Here is a 27,096-nt window from a genome sequence, read left to right as displayed (position 1 = left end):
GTCCCATAACCTGCAGCGCCTCTCAAACCTCATCAACGCAGCTGGGTAGTGAGGTCATTTGATGGACGTAAGAAAACACAGCACAGCTACAGCATGGCATGCTGTCCCCATCAGTGTGACAGTGGTGAAAGACCTGAAAATGTTTCCCATCGATCTGCTTCCTCCACTGAAATCAGCTTTCAGTGCCTACAGTCCTTTCTTCAATAGCTCTTCATGATGGCAAATTTCTATTCTTTGAAGGGGGCGTTTAGGATCAGGACAGGTGACAAAAATTGGTCAAGTGATGTAATTCTATTTGGGACCCCCAAATTCTGTTTGTGGCTGAGAAGCAATAAGCTTGGTTCTTTTAGGCTGATCTGAGCAGGTCTGGAGAGCCTCTAAAGGGAGTTCCAACCTGTGTTTTCACCGTGGCTGAAACAGTGGAATTAGTAGTTTCCAAGGCAGCAACTTTGAGAAGCAATGCTCATTTGGATGAAAAGCTTCTGAAACATTTTTAAACCTCATTACTTGGGTCAGAGTAAAGGTACTATTTTCCGCTTGGAGAACATCCATCCGGAGTCTCCAGAGGGAGTATTTTCAAATCTTGGGGCCCTGAGATTTCATCTGTACCAACAAGAGTATGTAAGACTCAGAGAGATGAGCCACTTTGCTCAACTTGTGGTTTCAGAGCTGCTGGTCCAAAGTCCTGGATGCTGTATCAGTGTGACCCCAGGGATGAATTTCTTCATGTCTTTTCCTGACCATCCTCACAGCATGACACCAACCAGCATGGGACTTGTGCTCCCTGCGTGATACCAGATATGGCAAGGATAATTTCGGATTATTTCTGCTCTCACAACTGCTTAGAGCTTAAAGAGAACTTAAAGATTCCCTCCTCCAAAACATTTGCAGATGAAGCTGCTGAGGTGAAGAGCAGTTTGGTGAAATGCCCAGAGTCACACAGCTAGACACTGGCCAAACCTGGGCTAGAATTCTGAAACCTCAGAATCCCGTGTCTAGTGGTGGGCTCCTCCCTTACTTTTCTTTTCTTTTTTTTTTTTTGGTCGTGCCACACAGCTTGTGGGATCTTAGCTCCCCGACCAGGGATTGAACCCGCGTCCTTGGCAGTGAAAGTGTGGAGTCCTAACCACTGGACCGCCAGGGAAGTCCCTCCCTTACTTTTCAAGGAAGCAGAAGCACAGGGGGAAATGGGTACAGAATCTGTTCCAGGAAGTGATTGTATGGTAGTGTTCCCCTCCGAGAGCCCCCGGGACCCAGAGATTCACCCAATAGGACCCCATGAGCCATTTTCAAATAGTCAAAAAAGCCCCAAGGTAACCAGCTATCCGATAGCCATACCAAGAGTGCAGAGCAACCTAAATCGAGCATCTCTGCCTAAGACGGGAATTCAATCAGCTTAGTGTTACGGACTATCTGGTAGTACTTGTCAGCAGAGATGAGCAGTTATGCTTTCTGTTCTTTAAAAAACTGAAGTGTAATTTATATGCAGTTTGGGTTTTGATCTATAAAAAGTGAGAAAAGCCCAAGTAATTATGTAGACAAAATAATTTCAAAACGTAGGGTGGGGTAAAGGGGGAACTTTGGCTATGGTAAGGCTGGAGGCCACATTAAGGAAACCTGCAAGGATGTTAAGGGGTGGGGGGACAGGAAGACTTCCTGAAAGTGTGTCCAGCCCATACCACTCCAGAGAAGTCTGGGGGATTCTCTGACTAAGTACAAAGCGATGGCTTTACACTGTAAAGCACATTAGCTGGTATCACTCATTGCTTTGTTCAGCAGAGTCCTGGTCAAAGGTCTGTTTAGGATTCTGTTATTTCAGTCTTACCTCTTTTGTTTCCCAGCCCAGCCCCAAAGTCTTAAGAGAATCAAGAACCCTAGAAATAACGGATCTTTTCAATTTTTTATTTTCATGAGTTCTAAAGGAAAAGGACAGAGGAGGAATGATAGAGCTAAATGTTTCACATGTCTAATTACAACCCAATTCATCTGAGTAAATCTATCTTAAAGAAGCAGTGGCACAAGAGACTACAATATCTTGGTTGTAACAGGGGTCTACTGGTAGTGTTCACTAGTATCATTTACTAGTAGTGAACTTCATCTGAATTAAGTCCTGCAATCAGAGATTCACTGATTTGGAACTTCCAGACTGCCCAGTGATTTGAACTTCAAGTACATCTGGTTAAAAACCTATGCAGTCACATGTTTATTTCTCAGGTGAAGCAAGGCCACCACAGCTGTAGGACAGAAGGCAGTCACCGCAGAGCAGGGAGGGGATGGAGTGTGTGCGTGACGGGGTGTGGGGATCTCACGTATCACCCTTCACTCAAGAGAAGCTCCCTCTTTGGGTCTGTCTGAAAACCCCCTCGCACAGGGCCTGCCACCGCTGCTAAGCTGGGGCTCAAGAGTACCACCCGGTACCTTGCAGGCTTTTCCTGGTTCCACTGCTCCTGTTAGCCCAGAGCACGGCTGTGTATGATTGCCTCTTTCTGTAAAACTAAACCCACAATCCCCCAGGCTTCAACCAGTGATCTAGTCATGCACAGACCTAAAGAAAACTGGACTTTGAGAAACTAGGTCTGTTTTAATGCCATTCTTGCTTGGATTATTTAGTTCTCCTTGTTATTGAAGTCTTTTTGCAAATGTTACAGCTGCAGCTATTGGAGGGAAGATAAAAATTGCACAGGAGCCAGGGTGAAGTAGAGCAGCAGTGCTCCCAGGAGGCTAAGGAACTGAACGGAAAGCAACAGTGTCCAGGGCAGGGAGCCCTCAGGAGCATGGATTCCACTTCCCAGGCTAAACCTGGAAGCTTAGAGGCTGGTCCTTGGTTCTGGGAAGATACATATCTGTGTTGGTAAGGATGGTGGCGTGTTTGTGTTCCAGCTTCAAGCAAGGCAAGGATGCAATCTGAAGAGTAGTTTCCAATGTCAGAAAATGATTTAAAAAACTGAAAACCCGTCACCTCCACTCCAAAAGCAGCTTTCCAAGTGGCTGTTTCTCATGCGCTAGTATCCAAGTCAGTAAGTTCTGCGGGCTCGGAAAGGGGGGCACATCAAATAAACTCCAGCCCAGCTCCCTCTGATGCATGTTCAGTGAATATAAACTTATTTTCACTACTGTCAACCCAAGCCAAACATAATCATGGCTAAATCTGCTACTACTCACCCCCTAAAGGCATCCAAAAGTCAAATATTAAGGATTAATGCTCTCGACTGTTAAAATGATTTGACTTGTGCTTCAGAATCTTTGTCGTAGTGAGAGGTGAGCCCGAAAGGGAATGTGAGGGATGTCTGAGCCCGAACACATGCCACTGGCTGCTGCACTCACCGTATTAGGCCAGACATTTCTTGTTGCTGGCCCCCTACCCCCCCCACCTCCAGCCACTTCCCAACCATCTGGGAATTGCATCCTTTTGAGTATCCTGATTGGTAGCAACTTGACTTACTCTGAGGATGCATCGATTTGGGAAAGCAACCAAGTGTGGTGAGCAAGGAGGCTGAATCAAGCTGGATTTCACCATCTGGAGTGAAGCATAAGTTATGATTATATAAGGAGTGAGGTCAATCTTCTGGTAGTGTGTGTGTGTGTGTGTGTGTGTGTGTGTGTGTGTGTATTTCTGAAAACCATTCCTGAAGGGAAGTGGCAAAAATGTTCTCAGCAAAGACTTCATCATCAGAAAACACGTCCTCCCCAAGGCCAACATAAATCCTGGTAGGTTTTATTTTTGGTTTTGAATCTCTTGTTATTCTTTGCTAGAGTTACCGGTTACTCATCCCTTTGGATGGTAGCTGTGTTTAGTAGCTTTGGCTATTTCTCAGCCAATTAAAAAGCTTTTCCGATTTTACATAGAAGAATGGTTGTTAAGAGTTTTTTTTTTCCCTTACCTGCTCAAAAATAACAAGGGTGTTGTGAAAGGTCAAAGGCCGCCAGTTGCCCACTGGGTTTGGCATAAGCCAGCTGAGCGGCAGGAAGCTACTGCCAACAATTCTCAGTGGGGGTGGATTTGCCTGTCCGGGTTCCGTTCCCCAGGGCTTAGGGCCGCTCCCCTCAACCCTACCTCACTTTTAAGATGAAGCAATTAAGCAATTCTGTAGACTAAGAAAGTGAAGACAAAATGGACAAAGGAGAAATTTTCACCTTCTGTGCCACTGGCGTGGAGCACCACTGACCTCCTCCAGGGGCTTGTTTGGATCAAACCAGAAAGTAGGAGATGACAGAGCACGTCTAGTGCATGTCTCAAACCAGGAGGGCTGGAGAGACCACTGCCCTGCAGCTCTGCCTCATGCTCCAGCCACTGGTGTACCCGAGGGGAGGTCTAAAAATGCCCCCTTCGTTGGGAGGCAACTTCTGGGCCACAGGATATTTAGTTAAGGGCTGGTCCAACCCTCTCCTAGGAAAGCAAGCCTAGAGGTTACCTGTCAAGGTCACAAGCTAGTCCTTGTCACTAGCCCCCGACACACACAGAGGAAGCCTCGGCCAACTGCCGAAAGGAATGAAGGGAGAAGCGATTCAGACGCAGCCTGTGAGCGGATCAGCAAAGGGGCCTCAGTGGCTCAGGGCTGCCTTGCAAAGGGCAGCAGCGAACCTCCCAGCAAAGACCTCAGAGGGAGGAGGAGAAGGGGAAGAGGAATACAGATAAATTTATTAGTTAAATACTGATTTTACAGCCATTTCACCTTAAGACAACGTTAGCAGGTTTGTGGATTAAGGAAGGTATATGAAGGCGGCTTTCTTAGAAGAAAGCGATGTAAATGATTAAAACAGAACCTGGGTTTAAAGATACTCTCTGCTACCGCCAGGAGGATTTGGGCTGGGGGCTGGGTGTTTGGAGCACAGAGGAAGGCCAGTCAGCTACATTCTGTTGGCAGCCAGGACACGGAAGGAAGCGTCTTCGTGAGCCCAGGGCCACGGGCAGCGACAGCAACGTGGAGAGGCGGCCGATTCCCAGCCCGTGAGAGTGGGAGGGCACCCCGCCCCCGGCCGCCCGCCCGGTGTCTTCTCATCACTCGTCGTCTTTCTTCCATGAGTTGTGTAGTGTTGGTTTGAAATTATGTTGAGAAGCCCCTAGCATTCGGCCTCCTGGACAAAAGACTGCTGCTGGAGAAAGGACGTGGGTGCAGGAGCTGCGCCCCTCGGATGCCCTCGGTTGTCAGTCCCGGCAACAGACGCGTCTCCGCGGAACCACGGCGCATGCGCAAATTCCAGGCTGACAACCCCGCCCCGCGCAGCGCAGCTCCAGGCCCGGCGATGGTGTCCACTAGACATCCTCTCCAGAAAGATCTCAAGTCTTGGATGAATGCTAGTCAAACTTGCTTCAGCACCAGAACCGTTTTTGTTCTTACTCAGGACCCCCCTGAGCGTGATGGGGTGGAAGAAGGATTTGGGGACGTGTTCAGGCTGCGGGCAGAGCTGAATCACCGAGAGCAGTGGAGGGGCGCTTATTTTCAGAGGCCTCGGGGATGAAGAGAAGGAGCGATTTTAGCCGCGGAAGGAACTTGCGTGGGAGGCAAAGTTGCCAGATTGCGAGTTTGCCGAAGCCACTCTGCGGTGGGAGAAGCGGCCCCTCCTCCATCTCCCCACGGAGCATCCGGTAACACTGGCCCTACCCCGTGTTTCTGGAGTCAAGATTCGGTATGAGGGATGCAGGTGTGCCGAGCCGGAAGGGGAGTGTTGGGCGAGGGCAGGACCCGCCGAGGGGCCAAGGCGTCCAAACACACGTCCATCAGATACCCTGATTCAGGCTGGAGCAGGGGCCCCGGCACCCTGCCCTCGGATCCCCCGTGCCGGGAACACCGTGCAAAAACCACCATTTCGGGCCACAGCGGTGGAAAGACAAGGGAGAAGGACATCTCGTCTCTTGTCAGGGGTGGTGAGGCAGAAAATGAGAAAGAGTCTGCAACTCCGTGGAAGGGGCTTAAGTGTGATCTGGCGAAGGGTGGGGGCTCTTCCAGATCAGAGTCTGCGCTCTCTCCAGTCCCCCACCTGCAAAGCTATCCAATAAAATCCAGCGCCCGCTCCCCTAACCAAATCATTGACTTCAAGTTTCTTCCCAGTTGTTGTCTGGAGTCATTCCCAGACAGAGCAGGCCGGCCCCCGGGAGCCCAGAGCCTCATCTCTGCTGTCCTCCGAGTCCCAAGTCCATGAAGGAATCCAAGGAGGGAAGGAGGTGACATTATGCAGTGATTATGTCCCCGTGACTGTCAGCCAAGGCCAGGCTGTTCCAAGGGTCCTGCTTGGAGCTGGCCTGCGGTGACTGGTTGACAGAAGACGCATAACCTTGCGGAGAGAGCTTCAGGGCCGAGAGGACTGGGTGGATGGAGGACCCGTGGCCGGACATCGCGCTGACCGAGAACGTCTGAAAGCGAGAAGTAGTAAGATGCGGTCAATGGGATCCCTCCTGGGGCTCAGGAGGGGGTCTGGGCTGGAGAGGGGAGCCCCATTCCACAGCTGTGCCCAGGCTGGCTCCCACCCCAGGAAGGGGACGAGAGGACAGGGCCAAAGGAGAAGGGCAGGAGAGGCAGCGGGCAGCACTCTGTTCCCCTGACCCCTGTGTGCTATGGGATTCAGGGGGTCTGCGTGACTCGTCAGCTGCTTCTGAGCACTGACCCAGTAGCTTCGTGACTATTCTGGTTTCTCAGAAGCCTCTGACGGTCACACGAGGCATTTTCTACAGTCTTTTCACCATCAATCTCCATTTTCAGAAGGAAGCCATCCCCCCGCCCCCCCTCCCTGCCCAGAAGGGGCTCCTGGCTCTCCTGGCCCCAGGGCACCAGCTTCTCTTCACCCTGACGGCAGAAGGCTCCTTAGGACTCGCCCGCCTCAAGTACAGGCGGAGAAGAGATCAGAGTTACTGGGAGACCGTGACCAAGCTTGGGGGCATCCTGATCCCGGATGGGGGAACCACACAGGGAAGGGGCTAGAGGAGCAGGATTGCCATTGTATCTGACAGAGGGAAACGAGGGTCCTGCTGGCCCGTCTTCTGGACACACATGTGAAGCTGGACCCGCAGCCAACCCTTGTGACAACGGCATCCTGCCTGTGACCTCCTCACCAACCCCAGCCCGCCTACCCTGCCCTCTGCAGCTTCTACACCTTTGCCCACGCCAGGAGGGGCCTCCTCCTCCCCTTCCTCCTGTTAAGATCTACCCACCCTCAAGGCCAAGGTCAAGCCACCCTTACTTAGGAGACAGACTGGCCTAGAAAGCCCCGCTCCGCCTCCCACACAGTGGCCGCACTCTGATTCCGGTTGTAGCAATGCTGTGTGCCAGCACACGGGTCCTGGCACAGAGGAACTGCTAAACGCGTGCATCACGGTCGTGTGTCCAAATCGCTGTAGCTTGATCAGATGTGCTGAAACATATCCTCGTGCAGACAGCCCCTCGCCTCGGGCGGGAGCCTGGCCGCCTGGAGTCTACCCCCCAACGAGCAATACCTGCGACAGGGAGCTGCCGTGCCCATAATGGGATGAGAGCCCAGGCTCTGTCTTGATGGGACGCATCTCTTCCGCGCTGCTGCTGGAAGCGCTGGTGGTGGGAGGGAGGCTCTCACTGCCCGAGGGACCTGGAACAAGGCAGAGTCAGGACACCCAGCCCAGGGGCAGGGACAAACGGATGGCGGCCCTTGGAGACAGCCAGGGCAGATCCGCACTAACGGCTTGTCTACATTTGCTGGGGAGAGAAGCAGGGTCCTTCCATCAGTGCAGGGCAACGGTTCTCACAATGAAGCAGAAGTAGCAGAATTTCAAGGGAACTTTTTCAGATGACAGGCTCACCACCGCTTATCCCAAACGCTTGGGGCTACGTGTGTCTCAGGATTCAAACTTTTGGATTTTAAAAAGGACAAAGACTGAGTATTAACAGAATACCTGCAGCGGGGTCTGGGACAACACCCCGTAATTAAATACATTAATAGTTCTACAGCAAAACATGGGAATATTCGCACATGGGATAACTGAAGACTGTAACTAGCCTGTGTCAGTTCAGATAACATTTTACTGCCAAATCTAGCTCCCTGGATTTGGAATTTCGGATAGGGGATTGTACACCTGAACCGACGCCTGCTCCCGCTGGGACCCCACCATGTAAAGAGATGAAGTTCCCCAGGGGAAGGTGCTGTTTGTATAAACAATGTGGAAGCAGGGAGAAAGGCCGAGGACCTGGTGTGAGCCAGTGAACGCTCTGCTAAGACGTGACTGCCAGAAGGAGCGAGCCACTGTCGAATCTGGAAAAGGAGAACTTTGGTCATGTTCTCAGCAGTGGAACAGGGAAACTTATCTGACTTTGTCAGGCCTTAGATTAGAAGATAAACTTTCCATCATATCAGCCGACTTAATTTCTCCACAACTGCCACATTTTCCAGTGAAATCTTTAATTTGACAGCGGTACTGAGGAGGGAGTGCTCTTGGTAGGGGACCCGAGTAGTCCTCATTCTGAAATCTAGAAATTGAGAAGGCAGAGTATATATTGAACAGAATATGGGCCCTGAAGTGAAAACTCTTGGGTTTAAATTCCAGCTCTACCCATTCACAGCTGTGTGACCCTTGTGATGTCACTGCCCTCTCTGAGCCTCAGCTTGCTCATTAGTAAAATGGAGATCATAAATGGGGTCTCATGGGGGTCTGTAAAGATCAATGAGATAATATTTGTGAAGGAGCTTGGCAAGGTACAGAGTACTACATGATGTTAATTATACACTGGCTTACAAATTAATGTTACAAATCAATCTGAACATGACTCACAGGACCCTGTCTTCCTGCACCCCACTTAGCCCAAAGCAAATTGAAAGAACTTGAGTTCCTGAGTGGCTGGAGCACCAAAGATGGAGGGACCGACTCATGTTCCTTTTTCCTCCAGGCCCTCAACCGGTCCAGCTGGACCTCTGCAGTCTTTGCAGCTGGCAAAAACCAGGCCACAACATGAGTTGAGCCTGCTTTAAAACCTCCCAATATGTTCCACGGTGATGTTACTTTTGCACTGGGTTATGCATTCTGTCCTGAACGGCCGGGGATGGACGATGCTATCATTACACCCTGGTAGCCTGGGCTGGCCCACCTGAGCATACACGATGCTCACACACTCTGAGAGCTACTGAGTTATTCATATAATTACACATCGATCTTTTTCTCACCTGCTGGTGTCTTCGATTTGTTAAGGTTCTTGGGCTTCCGTTTTCTGGTTTGAATCCCCTCTTTCCGCATCGCAAGAGGCCTGGGGACCTAGGGGGTCACAAGTCAATATACGTGGTTTTCCATTTGTACCTGACCCGTGACATTATTTACACACACACACACACACACACACACACACACAAATACACAACAAGAAGGCCAGATCTATGCAATTCCTCTACAAACCTTGGGGCTGAGGCTGAGTGAATCAGGCCTGGAACTCCTGCTGAGCAAGAAATCAATTCTACCAAAAAAAAAAACGTGTTGAGCATGTCTATTCCATGCTGGGTATTATACTAAACTCTAGAGAAACAAAGACCTAAAGACACAGTCCCTTCTCTCCAGAGGTTCACAGTTGGGAAAGACAGACAGATAGAAGATAACCAGATTCATAGGTGATGAGGGAAAATAGAAAAGAAACACTGAACTGTGTCCCGGGCTGGGGGAGGGAAAGTGGCACATGGGCACATCAAGGCAGGCCTCCCTGAGGAGGTGATGCCTGGGTTGTAGGAGACTGTCAAGTCGATGAGGGGCAGACATTTCAAGCAGCAAGAACAGTACGTGCCAAAGCCGCTAACTGATCAGCCACACTGGGACACTGTGCAAGTGAAGAGGGGGTGCTATTAATAGCTATGCCGAGATCATGGGCATGCCCTGAGGCGGCCTGGAGAGTGGGGATGTAAAGTCACTCTACACGGAGCAGCTCTGCACCGTGCTGAGCCTGGCTGGGGCAAGTGGTGGTTTCCATGGGTGTCGGGAGCAGCGGGGACAATGGTGGAGAGACTGCCCTGTGGCCAGTGCCTGAGTCCTTTATGACAGCACTTTAGGGCGTCTGAATTCTCCTAAAGAAGCAGTGACTGTCGGGCATCACACTCCTGAGCCATTCAAGATGCCTAAACAAGTGTCAGGGGCAGGCCTGCAGGGTCATCTTTCTACTATTTTAAAATAGTGTGCCTGCCCCACATCTGGCTTCTTTCAGGCCTGGCCAACCAAATTGTTTAGCCCCTGGTCTGTGCTAGTGTCCCATATGGAACTAACAGAGGCCACACCCGCAAATACAGAAGGACAAGTGATGACCACGTCGGAGATGTGAACATGGAATTGTTAAGAAAGAAGTGCAGGGAATTCCCTGGTGGTCCAGTGGTTAGAACTCTGCACTCTCACTGCTGAGGGCCCGGGTTCAATCCCTGGTCAGGGAACTAAGATCCCACAAGCCGCGCATGGTGCGGCCAAAAAAAAAGAGAAGTGCAGTAGCATACGTGAACTCGAACTGCCTTCTAGTCAACTGCGAGTCAGATGAGACAGCACTCCCACTCGTGGAGGAAAGTATCCTCCCCTCCCCGCCCTGCCTCCCCCTACCACCCCTGCCCCCGCGCCCACCTCTTGAAGACCATCCTGACTTCAGAAGAATCCTGTCCTCATGTTTATCCCCACCCACCTCAGTACTTTTTTAAAAAAATTGTCATAAAATGCACATCACATAAAATTTACCATCTTAAGCATTATCAAGTGTGCAGTTCAGTAGTGTCAAGTATACTCGCATTAATGGATAAAGTCACCTGTGACAGTATAGTGTAAAGAAAGGGAATGCTTTCTAAAAAGACTTCGCAGATTTTCATTTTGAATTTTAAGTGGCAATTTTGAATTTCGGCTGCCAGTGCCAACCTCAAACCTGTAATTCTTAACATAGACGTTAAGATCGTACTCGTAATTATGATCAGATATATGTTAATTGATTTTCCTAACTTGGTGTCAGTTTCTAAGGATAAGTCTCCTCTTAGATGCCATAATTAAATGTGTTTAGAGGGCTTCCCTGGTGGCGCAGTGGTTGCGAGTCCGCCTGCTGATGCAGGGGACACAGGCTCGTGCCCCAGTCCGGGAAGATCTCACATGCCGCGGAGCGGCTGGGCCTGTGAGCCATGGCCGCTGAGCCTGTGCGTCTGGAGCCTGTGCTCTGCGGTGGGAGGGGCCACAGCAGTGAGAGGCCCGCGTACCACAAAAAAAAAAAAAAAAAAAAAATGTGTTTAGAGCTGATGATAAATTTCTTAATCTTAATTATTCTGGGAGTATTGTCCTAGAGACATTATGTTCTTATGAAAATTCCAAATACCAAAAATGCCACAGGGTATTTTGACATAGCGTAGTGATGGTGGGGAGAAGAAATGCATGTGACTGAGAGAGTCACTAATTCAGTGTTTCTTAAAACTTTTTTTTGTTTGTTTGTGGTACGTGGGCCTCTCACTTGTGGCCTCTCCCGTTGCGGAGCACAGGCTCCGGACGCGCAGGCTCAGCGGCCATGGCTCACGGGCCCAGCCGCTCCGCGGCATGTGGGATCTTCCCGGACCAGGGCACGAACCCGTGTCCCCTGCACCGGCTGGCGGACTCTCAACTACTGCGCCATCAGGGAAGCCCCCTTAAAACTTTTTTTCATCAAGCCCACCCCCAAAGCCTTTTAAACTTTTTTTTTTTAAATAGTGCCCCAGTGAATTTTTTTTGGCCGTGCCACATGGCTTGTGGGATCTTAGTTCCCCAACCAGGGACTGAACCCGAGCCCTCGCCAGTGAAAGCATGGAGTCCTAACCACTGGACCGCCAGGGAATTCCCCCAATGAATTTTAATATCATAGATATGCTGTATATGTATTATATCTGCTTTATACATGAAAAGACTAGGGGCTTTTTTTGGTCCTACTTGGGGGTGACACCACGTGACACCATCCCCATTTGAGAATGCGCATGCTAATATATCTTTTTTAAAAGGAGAGGGGACCTAGTGATAGACATTTGCACTGGCAGATGTATCTCTATGTGTGTCCAAATCTTGAAGCAGTATTTTTTTCTGCCAGCGTCACTAGAAAATAGAAGAACTTTGTTTTCTGCCAGTCACCATCTTTTAACAGCTGTGCTTTATACCCTTCCCACCATAGGCATCAGACAGATCATTTCCCACTGGCTTTGGAGGTCTTGCTAGATTCTTACTTGATTTATAAATGTACCATAAATAGAATCATTCAGGTTCCTTCTCATTTATAAAAATCAATTAAAATCCTAGGTGAATGAATTTATTTTAATTAAAGTTTTTCATCATAACACGTTGATAAATGGCACTGAAATTTTACTGATGAGTCGACTGTCATATTCAAGTAGGCTGCTTGCAGGAACTGATAGAACTATTGGTTGATTTAAAATGTAACACAGATGCCAAAGTTTTAGTGTACGTTATTACCTAGACTACTGCATTATCTTTGTAAAAATTTCCTCAGATGCTATGTACAGGTGCCATGTAAAATAGGCTAATGTGCATTTCTATGAGAATTCTGGTAAACTGCCTTGCTATGATTTTTCATGTAAAGTATGTCCTCTAGTATTGATACAGAGTATGTCTATTCACCAGTCTACTGAAACCTAGTGGTTTAAAATATGATTATTAAGAAATAAGTTTTTGGGCTTCCCTGGTGGCGCAGTGGTTGAGAGTCCGCCTGCCGATGCAGGGGACACGGGTTCGTGCCCCGGTCCGGGAAGATCCCACATGCCGTGGAGCAGCTAGACCTGTGAGCCATGGCCGCTGAGCCTGCGCGTCCGGTGCCTGTGCTCCGCAACGGGAGAGGCCACAACAGTGACAGGCCCGTGTACCGCAAAAAAAAAAGCAATAAGTTTTTAAGAAGACTTTATTTAAGTGGGATCTAGAAGATGTGATAAGTACTTTTGACTTCAAAATAATGAATTTATAATTGGCCTCTGTCTAAAAACTTGAATTGCAGTGGATTTGTACCTAAACACAATCTTATGCGTAATTGTATGAAATTTGGTGTGGATCAGAAAGGCTTTCCCTCCCCACTTTTTTTCCTTCTATTTAACTGTGGGCTATTAGCAGCCATATCAAATCCAATCATTTTAATTTTCCAATGCACCTATAATCCTTTCATCCTTATTCTAAGATTATCATTTCACCTCTTAATGAATTGAAAAAATGGTGAGGATACTTTACAAATTCACTCAATCACTGTCAATTTAGTAACTCTTTATTTTTTTAAAATAAATTTATTTATTTATTTATTTTTGGCTGCTTTGTGTCTTTGTTGCTGCGCACGGGCTTTCTCTAGTTGCGGCGAGCGGGGGCTACTCTGTTGCGGTGTGCGGGCTTCTCATTGCAGTGGCTTCTCTTGTTGCGGAGCACGGGCTCTAGGCACACGGGCTTCAGTAGTTGTGGCACGCGGGCTGTAGAGCATACGCTCAGTAGTTGTGGCACACAGGCTTAATTGCTCCGCGGCATGTGGGATCTTCCCGGACCAGGGCTCGAACCCATGTCCCCTGCATTGGCAGGCAGATTCTTAACCACTGTGCCACCAGGGAAGTGCCCCAATTTAGTAACTCTTAATAACCTGAGTTAAAGTAAAAGCTCAACTGCTCGTGCCTACCATAGAGCCGTTGAGGACACGTGGCAACAGATCTGCTCAGTCCTTTGCTTTGTAGACTTTATCTAGAGGGACCAGTCAATATCTTATTAAACTATGATATGATTAGAATGGTTATGGCTGTATTATTGCAGGTCTGGGAACTATGCATTAAATGTGTCTAATGAATTTGGGGTGCTACAAAGTTATCAAATATAACTGAGCTGTTTCATTTCAGGGAATTTCCAGTCAGTGTAACCATTTTTAAATATTTTAGGATGAAAATAGTTTAAACCATTTTTTTAAGCTTGAAATCCTGAAGGCTGTGCTTCAAGTTGACTTAGAGGTAAACCTATTGGGGAAATAAGTGACCCACTTACAGACTGAAGGCCTCTATTACTTCAGAAAGATGTTCTACATTTTCTGGCATCCTAAGAATAAGATTTTATCTCTGTAAGTACACCTCATTTCCATTCTAGTTAGGACTAATGGATCCTCGTGTGGCAAAGAGCTGAAGAATGGAGAAGACTGGATAGCTGATAATCCAGATAGTTCTTAGCACTCTGAACAATCCCAAGTACAGCCATCCAAGCCAGTAACTACACTGCTGCATTATTTCTTTGTGAAATTTGCTTCTTGTCTGTACTCTTGAAATTGAATAACATTTCATGAGACTCCTTAAAAAAAAAGTATACTTGCATTGCTATGAACCATCACCACCATCCACCTCCAGAACACTTTTCATTTTGCAGAACTGAACTCTGCTCATTAACTGGTCGCTCCTCATTTCCCTGTCCCCTCAGCCCTTGGCAACCACTATTCTACTTTCTGTCTTTAAGAATTTGACTCCTCTGGGACCTCATGTAAGTGGAATCACACTGTGTTTGTCCTTTTGTGACTGGCTTCTTTCATTTAGCACCATGTCCTCAAGGTCTATGCATGTTGTAGCCTGTGTCAGAACTTCCTTCCTTTTTTTTTTTTTTTTTTTTTTTTGCGGTACGCGGGCCTCTCACTGTTGTGGCCTCTCCCGTTGGGACGCGCAGGCTCAGCGGCCATGGCTCACGGGCCCAGCCGCTCCGCGGCATGTGGGATCTTCCCGGACCGGGGCACGAACCTGTGTCCCCTGCATCGGGAGGTGGACTCTCAACCACTGCGCCACCAGGGAAGCCCAGAACTTCCTTCCTTTTGAAGGCTGAATAATATCCCATCGTATGTGTAGACCACATTTTGCTTATCCATCCATCCATCAATGGACACATGGGTTGCTTCCACCTTTTGGCTATTGCGAATAATGCTGCTGTGAACATGAGCATACAGATGTTTGTTCGAGATTCTGCTTTCAATTCTTTTTGGATCTATACCAGAAATAGATTGCTGTATCATATAGTAATTCTATTTCTAATTTTTTACAGACACAATCCTTTTAATACCTGCATAATATTCCTCTATCAGTTCCTTTTATCGTTCCCCTATTGAAGAACAATAGTTTCTTTAACCATTTTCCTCCCAAAGGTTTTTTTCCTCCATTTTCATTATTACAATGATTCAACAAGTATCCTTGTATACACGTCTTACAAAAGTTGACCCTTGAACAACATGGGTTTGAACTGCATGGGTCCACTTAAATGTGGATATTTTTTCAATAGTAAATACTACAGCACTACATGATCCGTGGTTGGTTGACTCTGCACATGTGGAACCACAGGTAAGGAGAAATCATGTACACGTAGGGCAGACTATAGGTTAGAAATGGATTTTTGAGTGCAGAAGGTTGGCACCCCCACCCCCTGCATTGTTCAAGGGTCCATATGTTTTCTTATGAGTATTCTTAACTATATTTTTAGACTTTTTTTTTTTTGGCTGTGTTGGCTCTTTGCTGCTGTGCGTGGGCTTTCTCTATTTTTAGACATTTTTAAGCTCATTATAACAAGAAAACATGAAAAGATGCATGAGATTAAGTTAATAACAACCCCTCCCATCTTACTACTATCAATCCTCTGCCCATGAGGCAACTGGAATAACAGCCTGTTTCTTACATTTTAAAAAGTTCTCAAACATGTGTGCACATGTACATATCTATATACATATGTATGTGTATTCATCCGTCCAAAAGTGTTCAATGTATATATAAGCAACTACATATAAATTATGTTCTCCCTCTTTCTTTATAAAACTGGAACCATGCTATGTACAGTGTTCTGCGCGGACTTCGTTTTTAAGCACTATGTAATGGAGATTGTTCCAAATTAGAACATAAAGAGCTTTGGTAATTCCCTGGCGGTCCAGTGGTTAAGACTCTGCACTTTCACTGCCAATGGCCCGAGTTCGATCCCTGGTTGGGGAACTAAGACCCACAAGCCGTGTGGCCAGAAAAAAAAGAGGCTTGTAGAAGCTCTCTGTGTTCTGGAAATATTAATCCTTTTTCTCATGTATGTGTATATTGGTTTTACTTTCTTGGGGTATCTTTTTCCATACACTAATATGAATGTTATACAATCAAATATATCTAATTTTTCTTTTATGGCTTAAGAGTTTTGAAAACTTGCTGAAGAAAACGTCTCCTCCCACCCTTAAGGTTATATAAATACTCCCCCTCTACATTTTCTTCTAGCATTTTTATTGTCTCTATTTAAAGATGTTTTACGTTTCATATGTTTAATACATCCAAGTTTGTTTTTGCTTTTGGTAGGAGGTAGAGGTCAAGTTTTCTTTTTGTTTTCCAGATTATGTCAATACAGTCATTCTTAAAAAGCTATCCCTTATCCATTGAATTGTTACCTTTGTTATATATCAAACTACCACACATATAGACTATTTTTTAGTCTCTTCAACTGTGAAATGGGAATTAGACTTATGTAATGTTAAAGATGGAAATGATGTTCCATAGCAATGTCTCTGTTATGGTCTGAATGTCTGTGTCCCTCTCAAATTCATATGTGCACAAACCTAACATGCAAGGTGATGGTATTAGGAAGTGGGGCCTTTGGGAGGTGATGAGGTCATGAGGGTGGAGCCTTCATGAATGGGATTAGTGCCCTTATAATAGAGACCCCACAGTGCTCCTTTGCCCCTTCCACCAAGCGAGGACACAGTGAGAGAAGTCTGCCACTGGACAGGGGTCCTCCCTCAACCCTGCTGGCCTCTGATCTCGGAGCTCCAGCCTCTAGAACCATGGAGGTTAATTGCTATTGTTTAAGCCGCCCAGTCTATGGTATTGCTATAGCAACCCTAACGCACTACGACAGTCTCTAAGGTCCCTTCCAGATCTACATTTCTTTGTTAAGAAGGAGAAAATGAATTATGATCTGCAGGGAGAAAGAGGGGTGAGACCCGAGCGGTGGAGGAAAGCGCGGGACACGGTCGGGGGACGCTTACGCCGTGGAGCTTCATGTAGAGGCCGCAGGCGTTGCACACGGGCTCGCCCTCGGCGTTGCGGCGCCACAGAGTGGTGGTGGTAGTCTGGCAGTTCGCGCAGGAAAGGCCCACTCGGCGGGAGGCGGACTGCAACACAGGAGACAGACCCTTCAGGTCCAAGGACAAGGACACGGCAGGTGCCGCAGCATCTCGCTTCACCGGCAGCAAGTGTGGGGCGTGGCTGTGTGAGAGTCTCAGACCAGCCACTGCACCGGATGCTCGGATGCCGCGTCCCTAAGCCTCTCCTGGGGGCGTGGGAGCAAAAGGGCTGTGCTGCAGGGGATGGCAGATCCTGGTCATAACTGCGGCGTCAGCAACATTATCAGTCACTCGCGTCAGGGAAAAGCCCAGCAAGCCCTGCACGCTGTAGGCAGAAAAGCTTCTCCCCAAAGTAGAACGAATCCGGGCCTCAGGGGCCGGGAGTGAGTGGGGGTGAGGAATTACTGTGTCCGAGTGTCTTCAAAGACTGACCTCAAGAAAGGGAAGCACCAGGGTTTATCCCCTCTGTTCTTCTTTCCCTAATATCTGTGGAAAGCTAGTTCAAATTGGTCAAAATCAAAGTTTAGTAGAAAAGACCAGGAAACTAGGAGACAAAAACTTGGTTCCAACTCTTCCCCAGCCACAGGGCCCAGCATGCCCCACATAATCTCCCTGGTCTTTGGGTTTATCAACGGATCAACTGAAAACAGGGTAAGTCACAACACAGAAAGGATGAATTAGCCTTCCTTGTGGAGTTGATGTGAACATAGGCGATACACCAGACCACGCTGGGTCGGGGAGCAGGAAGTCTGGACTCTGGTCCCTGAGGGGAGACTCAGTGTCTAAGTGGCCATGGGCAAGGCCATTAGTTTTTCTGAGCCTCACTGTTCATTTCTGCATAATTAAGGGGTTGAACTATATGGCCTGGACCATCCTCGTAGCTCAAGCCAACTCTGAAGGCGTAAGAAATTACTATTTGCCACTCATCCAGCCCTTAAACCTGCACCTTCTCTGAAACATGACTTGAAGCCCCAAACTCAAAACCAGGAATTTCCCACCAAGGCCGAGCCCTGAAGCCAGGAGCTGACAGAAGGAGAGAAGCCTGGCTGCTGGGCGCGCGGCACTGGCTTACCAGGCGGCGCTGGGGCTTGATGAGGGGCCGGTTGATGCCGTTCATCTTGTGGTAGAGGCCGCAGGCGTTGCACAGGTAGTGTCCCGTCCCATCCCGCCGCCACAGCGGGGTGGACATGGCCCCGCAGTTGACACACTCTCTGCCTTCCGAGAAGTCATCAAACATATCTACTGGGTGGGAAACAATACAGAGGATTAGTTCTCTGTTTATGCCAGAAATCTCACAGTGGAGAATCTAGACACCAAGGAAATAATGCCCTCTCCTTGCAAGGAGTGGAAGACGGATCGCTTTGGGCTGCCTGGCTTTTCCTCGCTTGGCCCTAAGCCTTGGGAACCGGCTCAGAGGGCTGTCCTAGCAAGCGGACCTTACCCCCCGGCATCCCAGACACAGCAGGCTCTCCCTGGTCACGAGAAAGGGAACAGAGTGTGGCAGAGACCACGAGCGCCTGGATTTCTCTCTTCAGAGCCTGGCGGGGGCGGGGTTTCACCTAACACTGAGTTCCACTCAAGACCTTCTTTCTCTCTTTTTTCCCTTTCAAAATTGAGATTCCATTTCCTTTTCAATAAAAATATAATAAATATTTACTTCGGGAAAATTAAATGCTGGGATGTGTAAAAAAATATAGGAATCATACATAATCCTGTAACTCAAAGATCACCATGTTATTAACATCTTGTTCTGTTAGATCCTTTGCAACATTTTATATATTGACATATTTTTGTCTACTTGAGGTCAAGCTGTATCATTTTGAGCCCGTTTTTTCACTTCGTAACAAAGCGTTTTCCCACATTAGAAATTCTTTAAAAACGTATTTTAGTGTATATTATCCCATGCTAGTACTGCACCATCCTTTATTCTCATTGGACTTCTACTTAGCCAGTTTCTGACTTTTGTAGACACCGCTCATTTTGAAAACTAATCTTAGCATTTCTGCTTATTCCTTAGGATACTCCCCCTAGACGCAGAATTACTGAGCCAGAGGGACTATCTTTTTCTGAAAGTTCTTGAAATTTTCAAACTTTCCTGCAGAAAAAGGCTGTAACTCATTTTTCTCATTTCAATGTATCTGTATGATATGCTGTGTCATAGCTTGACATTTTTCTTGCTTATTGGAACATAAAATAAAGGTGCATATTATGAGCAATGGTGTTTTAGAGTGGAACCCGTCCACAGGAACGTGGCCATCCCTGCCATTTCCCTGCACTCACTCACAGGCCCCTCCCTCCCCATCCCCTTTGTCTTCCATGTCTATAGAATTTAACAATTGACTCATCTCACTCGTGGCCATTTCAGTCATCCTGCTGAGACAGGCTGGGCCAGTTTCCTTATTCCTTGTGATCTACATAAAGTCTGGCTCAAAACTTCCAGAAGTCTCTCTGACTCCATGTATACAAAATGCTTCCTATTTTGAACATTTTTATATCCTTTCTAAATTTTCTGTCCCTAAATACAGCCACCCTGGTGTTCAGATTGTACTTGTCCTACTACCAGAGGCAAAAGTGGATTTTTCTCTAGTTCAGGGGGCAGACTTGGGGAGGAGGGTAAGAGCTCTCCCTCCATCAGCCTAGCCCCTTACCCTGGGGTTTAAGGCCGCACATTCTGCTAGTTCTGTGGCCTCGCTACCTGCTCTGAGGGAACTCGGGCTGGAGAAGAGGATGGTGGAGGCCCTCTCCTCAACTCTGGGTACACAAACAGTCATTTGCACCTGCAAACAAGTAACTATGAGTAAACAGTGTGCAGGTGTGAGGGGCTGTTTGCTCAGGCCGGGGAGCTGAGCACACATCGGTCACAAGAGAGGCTATTTTTGCACCTGGGTCACACTGAGAACCCTCCAGCAAGGTCACCTGCCTTGAGAGCCGCACATGACACGATGACTCCTGTTCCCGGCTTGCTTCCCCAAACCCGGGGGGAGGCGTGGAGTGAACAACCTGCATGTCACCCTCCACCTGCCCTTGCCCGGCGGCCCTGCTCCCTCGGCTCAGCCTTCCAGTGAGGGGACTGGAAAGGCCAGGGGAGCTCACACAAGGCCCTCAGACCAAGGAGGGGCGCTGGCAATGTCCTCATTTTGTAGAGTGTTTGCAATCAACACTAGATGGCGCTGCAGCCCCTAAATTGATCCTCTGCATTCCTGTCTAAATCACGATGGAGGGCTTTTTACATCACCTTTCCAGTCCAAACAGAGCACAACCCAATTAGTCTATTTTTTTTTTAACAATGAAAAAATTTAAACATATTAAAAAGTGGCCCAAATAGGAAAATGAGCGCTTATTTAATCACCATCCAGCTTCCAACAATTTGTGGCCAATCTTGTCTCAGGTACACCTCCTCCACCCACTTTCCCCCATCCTGATTTCTTTTGAGGAAAATCCCAGACATTCTGTCATTTCACTCATAGATATTTCAGAACGTGCCTCTCACCGATGAAGATTCACACTCTTTTCCTTTTAAAGATAAGCAAACCAACCTCTTTCCTATGTTCCAGTTCATCTAAAGAAGGCTGCACAGGGAGAGGGTCTTTCTCCATCCATTCCGCTTTTCTGGAGGGGAGATTCCCTTTTCTCTTCATATTTATTGTTTTACACCCAGGACAGGATCTCAGCCCAGGAGCCTCCCTAGCAGTCCTGGTCTCTCTACTGGTTACTGGCCTGACTACCTTGAGAACCCAGCACCGAGGCTCGCCTTAGAAATGCCTTCTTGCCACACAGAATGGGTTACACAGTCAAGCAACCATTTTACAGGCTGGGGGAAGGCACTGGAGGTTGGCAAGTGTGTATTTGTCACCGACAAATACTTACTGAGCATCTGCTCTTTCAGCACTCTGATAGATGTCACAGGAGCTCAGAATGCTAATGACCTGGTTGGGCAGATCGGGTCAGAGTATCAATAAGGAGTAAATATTACTGAATTCATTTGGGCCACATATCTTAAACAAGGTGGGCATTACGGGGGCAGAGACTTCTTGCCTAGGGTAGGAAGTGCAGTCCCAGATTGAAGAGTCAGGTGTTACAACAGCAGCCAAAGGAAGGATGGGGAGGTGAAGGCCGTGCTTCCTAAAAGCATCCCTCAGGTGCACCACGTCTCCTTACAACCCACCACACCTCCAAATGGGCAAAGTTTCCATATCTTCTACCAGAAAATCTTGCCATCCAACCCACTCAATGGAACGTTACATAATTGTAAATGATGATGACAAAGACAACCTAACAATAAAGAAAAATGCCTACCTCCCATGTTAAATGAAAAATGCATCACGCGAAACACCAAATACACTGTGATGGCAGCTGAGACTACCAGGAAGGGGCTTCTATTAGGCTAATCAAATTGTACAGACTTTTCATTTTTTTAAAATTTTTTTTATTTTTTAAATTTACTCAATTATTTTTGGCTGCGTTGGGTCTTCGTTGCAGTGCACGGGTTTCTCATTGCGGTGGCTTCTCTTGTTGCGGAGCACAGGCTCTAGGCACGTGGGCTTCAGTAGTTGTGGCATGTGGGCTCAGTAGTTGTGGCGCATGGGCTTAGTTGCTCCGCAGCATGTGGGATCTTCCCGGACCAGGGCTCGAACCCGTATCCCCTGCTTTGGCAGGTGGATTCTTAACCACTGTGCCACCAGGGAAGTCCCTGGACTTTCATTTTTTAAAACACCGTTCTGTAATGTTATAATTGCTTACTTTTTAAAATGTGAAAAAAAAAATAAGAATGAAACAAACAAAAAATTTTGATCACCTCAAGCAGCTCCCAGTACACTCTGGGGGAAGGGACTGTTTTGCTCTCTTACATCTGACACATACATATATTTCCCCCCTTGAACTGAAGAAGGGAGAGAAAGAGGTTCAAACCCTGCTGTTTAGCACCCACTCTGGGGGAAGTGGGAGGTGACAGGCTGGGAGCCCCAAACCAGCACCATCATCTGACGGTGTGAACCTTGCTAATAACCACTTCATCAGACATGCACTGGGTGGAACTTCCCGAGGGCAAGTGGGCAGCAGCCTGATTTCTAATAAGGAAGGGCACAGCCATGGCCTTGAATTACGAAAGCCCCACCCACCCAGTGCTGGGCATCACGGGAACTGGACCAACCACTTAGAAGGCAGTGGGAATCCAGCTCTCGGAAGTGGGTCAGATTTACCCCACATTCAGAGGAAAGACTCGTAATAATAGTTGTAAAGTACTTTGTAAATAAGAGGAAAAACTCACAACAATGGTTGTTAAGTGCTTTGCAAACACCAAATGAGATAACAATGATAGGTTATTGTCAGGGTTGGAGGGTTTGGGACGGAGTAGGGACAACCAGGGAGAACCTTGGTGCCTGGATATTGGGGGAGGGACAGATAAAAGAGCCAGGAGATTTGGGAATCTGACCTTTTCTCAGAATTGTAAATTGTCTATCACTCTCAGACTTGGTCCAGTTTGAGACTTGTGGGCAGGGAATGAACTTGCAGGCAGGTTGACTGGTCTCGGGGCTCTGCTCATGGGAAATATTAATTCATGATCATTTTAGCAACCAAAAGGAGAAAATGAATTGTGCCCTCACCCCAAGAATGGGGGTCTAACTCCTCACTTCCATCCATGCCCCACTTAAAAAAACTCTTTTTAAAGAGGGGAACAAACCCAGCCTGATTTCTTCGGCATCTAATTTAGTACCGATAGTCCTAGGAACTAAGGCAGACTACTCCCATCCAAGTGCCTGAAAGAAAAATGGGGGCCAGGAGGTTGAAGGATCCCACCCTGACTTCCCCACGGAGAGCTGACGCAATCACGGGTAGGGACCTGACCTCTCATGCCCGGCTTCATCCATCTCGGGGAACCCACCCACAGGCCAGCAGGCGAGTCAGGGCTGGGAGGAAGAACGCCAGGAGAGGAAAGAGGGGAGGTGGAGGGGAGGAGGGAGAGGACTCAGAGGCCGGGGTAGCGGTTGGCAACACCCACTGGGCGCGGCCCCAAAGCTGGTTTGTCTCCCGACTGCTGGAGAGAGAGCTCAGGCTGAGGGATGGGGCCATGCGTGTGCCAGCCGCTGGGTCAGAGCCACAGAGCCTGGCTCTGCGCTGAGCTCCACCACAGGGGTGTCCGTCACACCCTCCCTTTTTGGAGGGGCTTCCACTTGCTAGGGGAGCTGGGTCTTGAGCCCAAGCCCGGGTGGGAGAGACCCTCCTCTCCCTCACCCCTCAGGTGCTGAGTCCATCTGGTTTCTGGTGGGGAGCCCAAACATTTGCCGTGTGTGTCTGCTCTACCTGCCTCTGTAGCACGTGCTGGACATAGAGGTATACTAGGTAAAGTTGGGGCAAAAATCTCTGCCCAAAGTTGTTTCCGTCTAGCTGGGGATGCACAACTCAAAGCAAATAATTACATAAAATGTGACAAACTGCAATGACGCCTGGACTGCATCACTACCCGGCCCCCCCTCCCCCCAGCAGCACATCCTCAGCCATCCTAGATCTCTCTGCGATCTGCGGAGGGAAGACACACAAACACAACGGAAATTACCCATGCCCAGGGTAGCGACTCAGTGCTGCAAATTAAGGCCGGCAAAGAGAGGGGAGGGGCCGCCCCGGAGACCTCACGGAGCCAAAGGGGCTTCAGGAACAAAGTCCCCAGCCCCACCCAGACGTCCCATGCTGAACCCCAGCCCCGAGTCCCATCCAAAGTTCAGCAGAGATTGTGCCTGGATTTCCTGACAGGCCCGGCTCTGTCCCAGGGGCTGGCGCCTGGTGAGAAGCAAACAAACCCGGAGGTTTTGGGGCAGCTCCTGAGGCTTCAGAATTCTGGGCTTCGTCAGGCCCAGCCTGTGACAGGCTGCTGCGGCGGGGAGGGCGGACACAGCTCAGGCAACGTCCGGCTGGCGGGATTAGAGCACCTACTTTGGAAGCTCCTGCCGAATAGAAGCGGTTCCTGCTGGGCTGGGCTGGAGCTGCCCTGCGGAGCCGGAGCCGGAGCCGGGGGCCCTGCCTCTGAGCGCCCAGAACAAAACGCTGGGGTTCACAGAAAGCATCCACTACATCCCAACCCGATCCACGAGGGGCAGACAGCTTTAGAAACTTACAAACAAGGAAGCTGAGTATAATCTATATGAAACATTTAGCACACTACATTTCTGGATAGCCACGGAATAATATGAGAGACCTTTAAACTTTTCTCCGGGTGAATACTGTAATTGTACTGGAAATAGATTTCCACCACAACCTCCAACACACACACACAGAAACACACACACACAAACACCTCCAGCATTTACCTAGGACCCTGGCTTCAGGCTTGAGGTGAGAGTTAAAGAATGAGTCAGGTTAAAAAAAAAAAAATCACAAAGAAGCAAGGACATTCTGAAAGGAAGGAACAAAAGCACCAAAAACAGGGAGGGATGGAGAGAGAGAGAGAGAAAGAGGGGGAGAGAAAGAGATAGAGAGGGAGGGAGGGAGGGAGAGAGAGAGAGGAAGGAAGGAAGGAAGGAAGGAAGGAAGGAAGGATGGAAGGAGGAAAGAAAGAAAGAAAGAGAAAGAAAGGGAGAGAGAGGAAGGGAGGGAGGAAGGAAGGGAGAAAGAGAGAAAGAGAAAGAGAAAAGGGGAGGGAGGGAAAGAAAGAAGAGGTTGAAGAACAACTCTTGCTATGACAGACTGGAGGAAAATATTTACAGCACATTCCCAAGAGTTAATACCCCCTAATAAGCTAAGAAAAATTACACATCACACAGAGAAACATGAGGAGAAGACTTCACTGGGCAGCCAATGCCTGTCACTGAAGGAGCTGTGGGAAGAGCCAAGCCTCTATCTTTCCATTCTGTGGACCACCTGCTCCTCCCTTGAAGATCTACAGGCTCCCAAGTATCTACCTTCACTCCTACCTGGTCTGTGTGCACAGCAGGGGCAGAGTGGGAGGGAGGCCCGGAAAGAGGAATGTCACTGGGGTTCAGAGAAGTTAGGTCTTGCCCAGGAAATAGAGCAGCTGGGATTTCAACCCAGACTGACTGGGCAGCCTCTTAACCGTGGGCCCAGAGTCCCACCAGCTCCTGCCGGCAGATAGATGGCTTGACCATCCTGTCAGGGACTCAATTCTCTTCCCAGCAGCAGACAGTATCAACGCGAACAGTTCGAAAATCAGTAAGTGAAAGACAGTCTAGGGTCGCAACATGGCATGTTAGTGGCGAGGACCACAGGAAGTCCAGGACGCAGGTATGCCCTGTTTACCCAGCTCACCTGATAACAGAAGCGTCTCAGGGCACGTGTGTTTCAGTGCTCTCCAGCGCACCAGCTCGGGAAATGCCTCCTAGCCTGCATCTTTGTGGCCTTCAAGAATCCCCACATGGGCTTCCCTGGTGGCGCAGTGGCTGAGAATCCGCCTGCCAATGCAGGGGACACGGGTTCGAGCCCTGGTCTGGGAGGGTCCCACATGCCGCGGAGCAACTAGGCCCGTGAGCCACAACTGCTGAGCCTGCGCGTCTGGAGCCTGTGCTCCGCAACAAGAGAGGCTGCAACAGTGAGGCCCGCATACCGCGATGAAGAGCGGCCCCCACTCACCGCAACTAGAGAAAGCCCTCGCACAGAAACGAAGACCCAACACAGCAAAAATAAATAAATAAATAAACAAATTCCTACCCCCAACAACAACAACAAAAAGAATCCCCACATGTAGGGATATAATTACAGTGTAAAAATTTCCCCATGACAGATGGGTCAGTCACCGGCCCAGGAGAAATTTCTCGGTGCTTTAGAATTCCCAGTTGACCCTCAGTGACCATGACGCCCTGAGCCTCCTGCATTGTGCAAAGTTAAGCCCATGATGGATACAGACTGCCACGCGGCTATTTAGAATTCTGTGGTGTTAGGTTCTGAGAATGTGACTTCGTTTGCCAGATCTGGAAGTTAAACACCCGAAGACTCCCAGGAGAGGGTCACTGTGGCCCTTCCCACCTGTGATCCACGGGCTGGGAGACCGTCTTCAAAGTAGGCAAATGAACTGAGCAGGAAACACTCAAAGATTGTGTTGTGTTGTAATTTCTATTGTAAAACTCTTGCTAACGTCGATAGTTTGTCCTTCTAACAATAAGTGTTTTTACGAACACTGTTTTGCCCAGTGGTCTCCTCGTCCTCTGTGGGCTCCCTCCTGTCCATTTCTACCCAGTGGATGAGCTGCCTGGAGTCTTCCCCGAGGGGCCTGGGGAAGAACCCTGCGGGACGTTGAGTGAAGACTAGCCAGGGTCTCTCTATAGGCTGCTGCGTTCAGCAGACACCCTGTCCTGTAGCCTCCACCCTCTTAAACCCGGGACCACCGGCTCTCCTCCTTTCTAACACCCCTCGGGCTGGCTTGGATGCCACACACCTCATCATCCAGAATGGCACGCTTCTGAGGGAAAGGTGCTTAATACCAATTATTCTGGGACAAGAGGCTTAAAATCAGACGTATGGCCACTTGCGGCCGAACTCCAGGTATGAGACCTACCACCCTGACACGCTTACTCCCCCGTGGTCCCCTGCACACTCGTTTCTCCCCAGTGCCACCACCTCCCAGGCAGGGTGCATGCAGAGTGCAAGGAAAGGGGTGCCGAAAACCGCTCTAAATGCTGGGTTCTCTGGTTGGTCACTGACATCTCCCAGCTCCCTGGGTTCAGGCTGGGTTCAGCCTTCGGCTCGGCTACAGCCACGGGATCCCTGAGTGGCCACCAGTCATTGAAAATGTTTGCTACTTCCCGGACTCTGGGTACCGAGCCCAAACCCTACCCTTCCTTTTCTGGGCCTGGTAAGTTCTGAACAGCCCCTCATCCTGGTCGCCCTGTGATGGCTCTAAGGCTTCTGGGAGGGCAAGCACGCAGTCTCGAAAAACTAGAAGAGGTGTTTGGGTGACTCCGTGGACGTGCAGTGGAAGAAACCAAGGTCCAGAGATGGTGAGTCACTCACTTAAGCTTCTAGAACATTTCGTGACCTGATCTTTGCCCTGCGAGCACCACGCTGCTCTCAGGCTGGGTCACTCCATCTGCAGTGCTCAGCACACAGCAGAAACTCAGTGCATTTTGACCGATCGGATTTCAAC

The 27,096-nt window shown here is 48.7% G+C and overlaps 1 protein-coding gene across 2 annotated transcripts in view; it reads right to left on the bottom strand.

Annotated features, from left to right (window-relative positions):
* Positions 1-4,627: 4,627 nt before the first annotated feature.
* GATA4 (GATA binding protein 4) overlaps positions 4,628-27,096 on the bottom strand; it is a 49,486-nt gene continuing 27,017 nt past the window's right edge. Inside the window, exons 2-6 of one of the 2 annotated variants that reach the window (XM_067745327.1) lie at positions 18,082-18,251; positions 16,932-17,057; positions 9,124-9,211; positions 7,430-7,557; positions 4,628-6,352 (exon numbers count right to left, since the gene is read on the bottom strand). In XM_067745327.1, coding sequence (XP_067601428.1) covers positions 6,170-6,352; positions 7,430-7,557; positions 9,124-9,211; positions 16,932-17,057; positions 18,082-18,251 — 695 coding nt within the window. In that variant the 3' untranslated portion in view covers positions 4,628-6,169. The remainder of the gene's footprint in view (positions 6,353-7,429; positions 7,558-9,123; positions 9,212-16,931; positions 17,058-18,081; positions 18,252-27,096) is intronic. The other variant, XM_067745328.1, reaches the window with a different exon arrangement.

Source organism: Pseudorca crassidens, chromosome 7 (genome assembly GCF_039906515.1).
Source record: "Pseudorca crassidens isolate mPseCra1 chromosome 7, mPseCra1.hap1, whole genome shotgun sequence".
Classification (NCBI taxonomy): Eukaryota; Metazoa; Chordata; class Mammalia; order Artiodactyla; family Delphinidae; genus Pseudorca; species Pseudorca crassidens.
The sequence above is the reverse complement of the archived record's forward strand: the minus strand, read 5'-3'. Positions and strand labels throughout refer to the sequence as shown.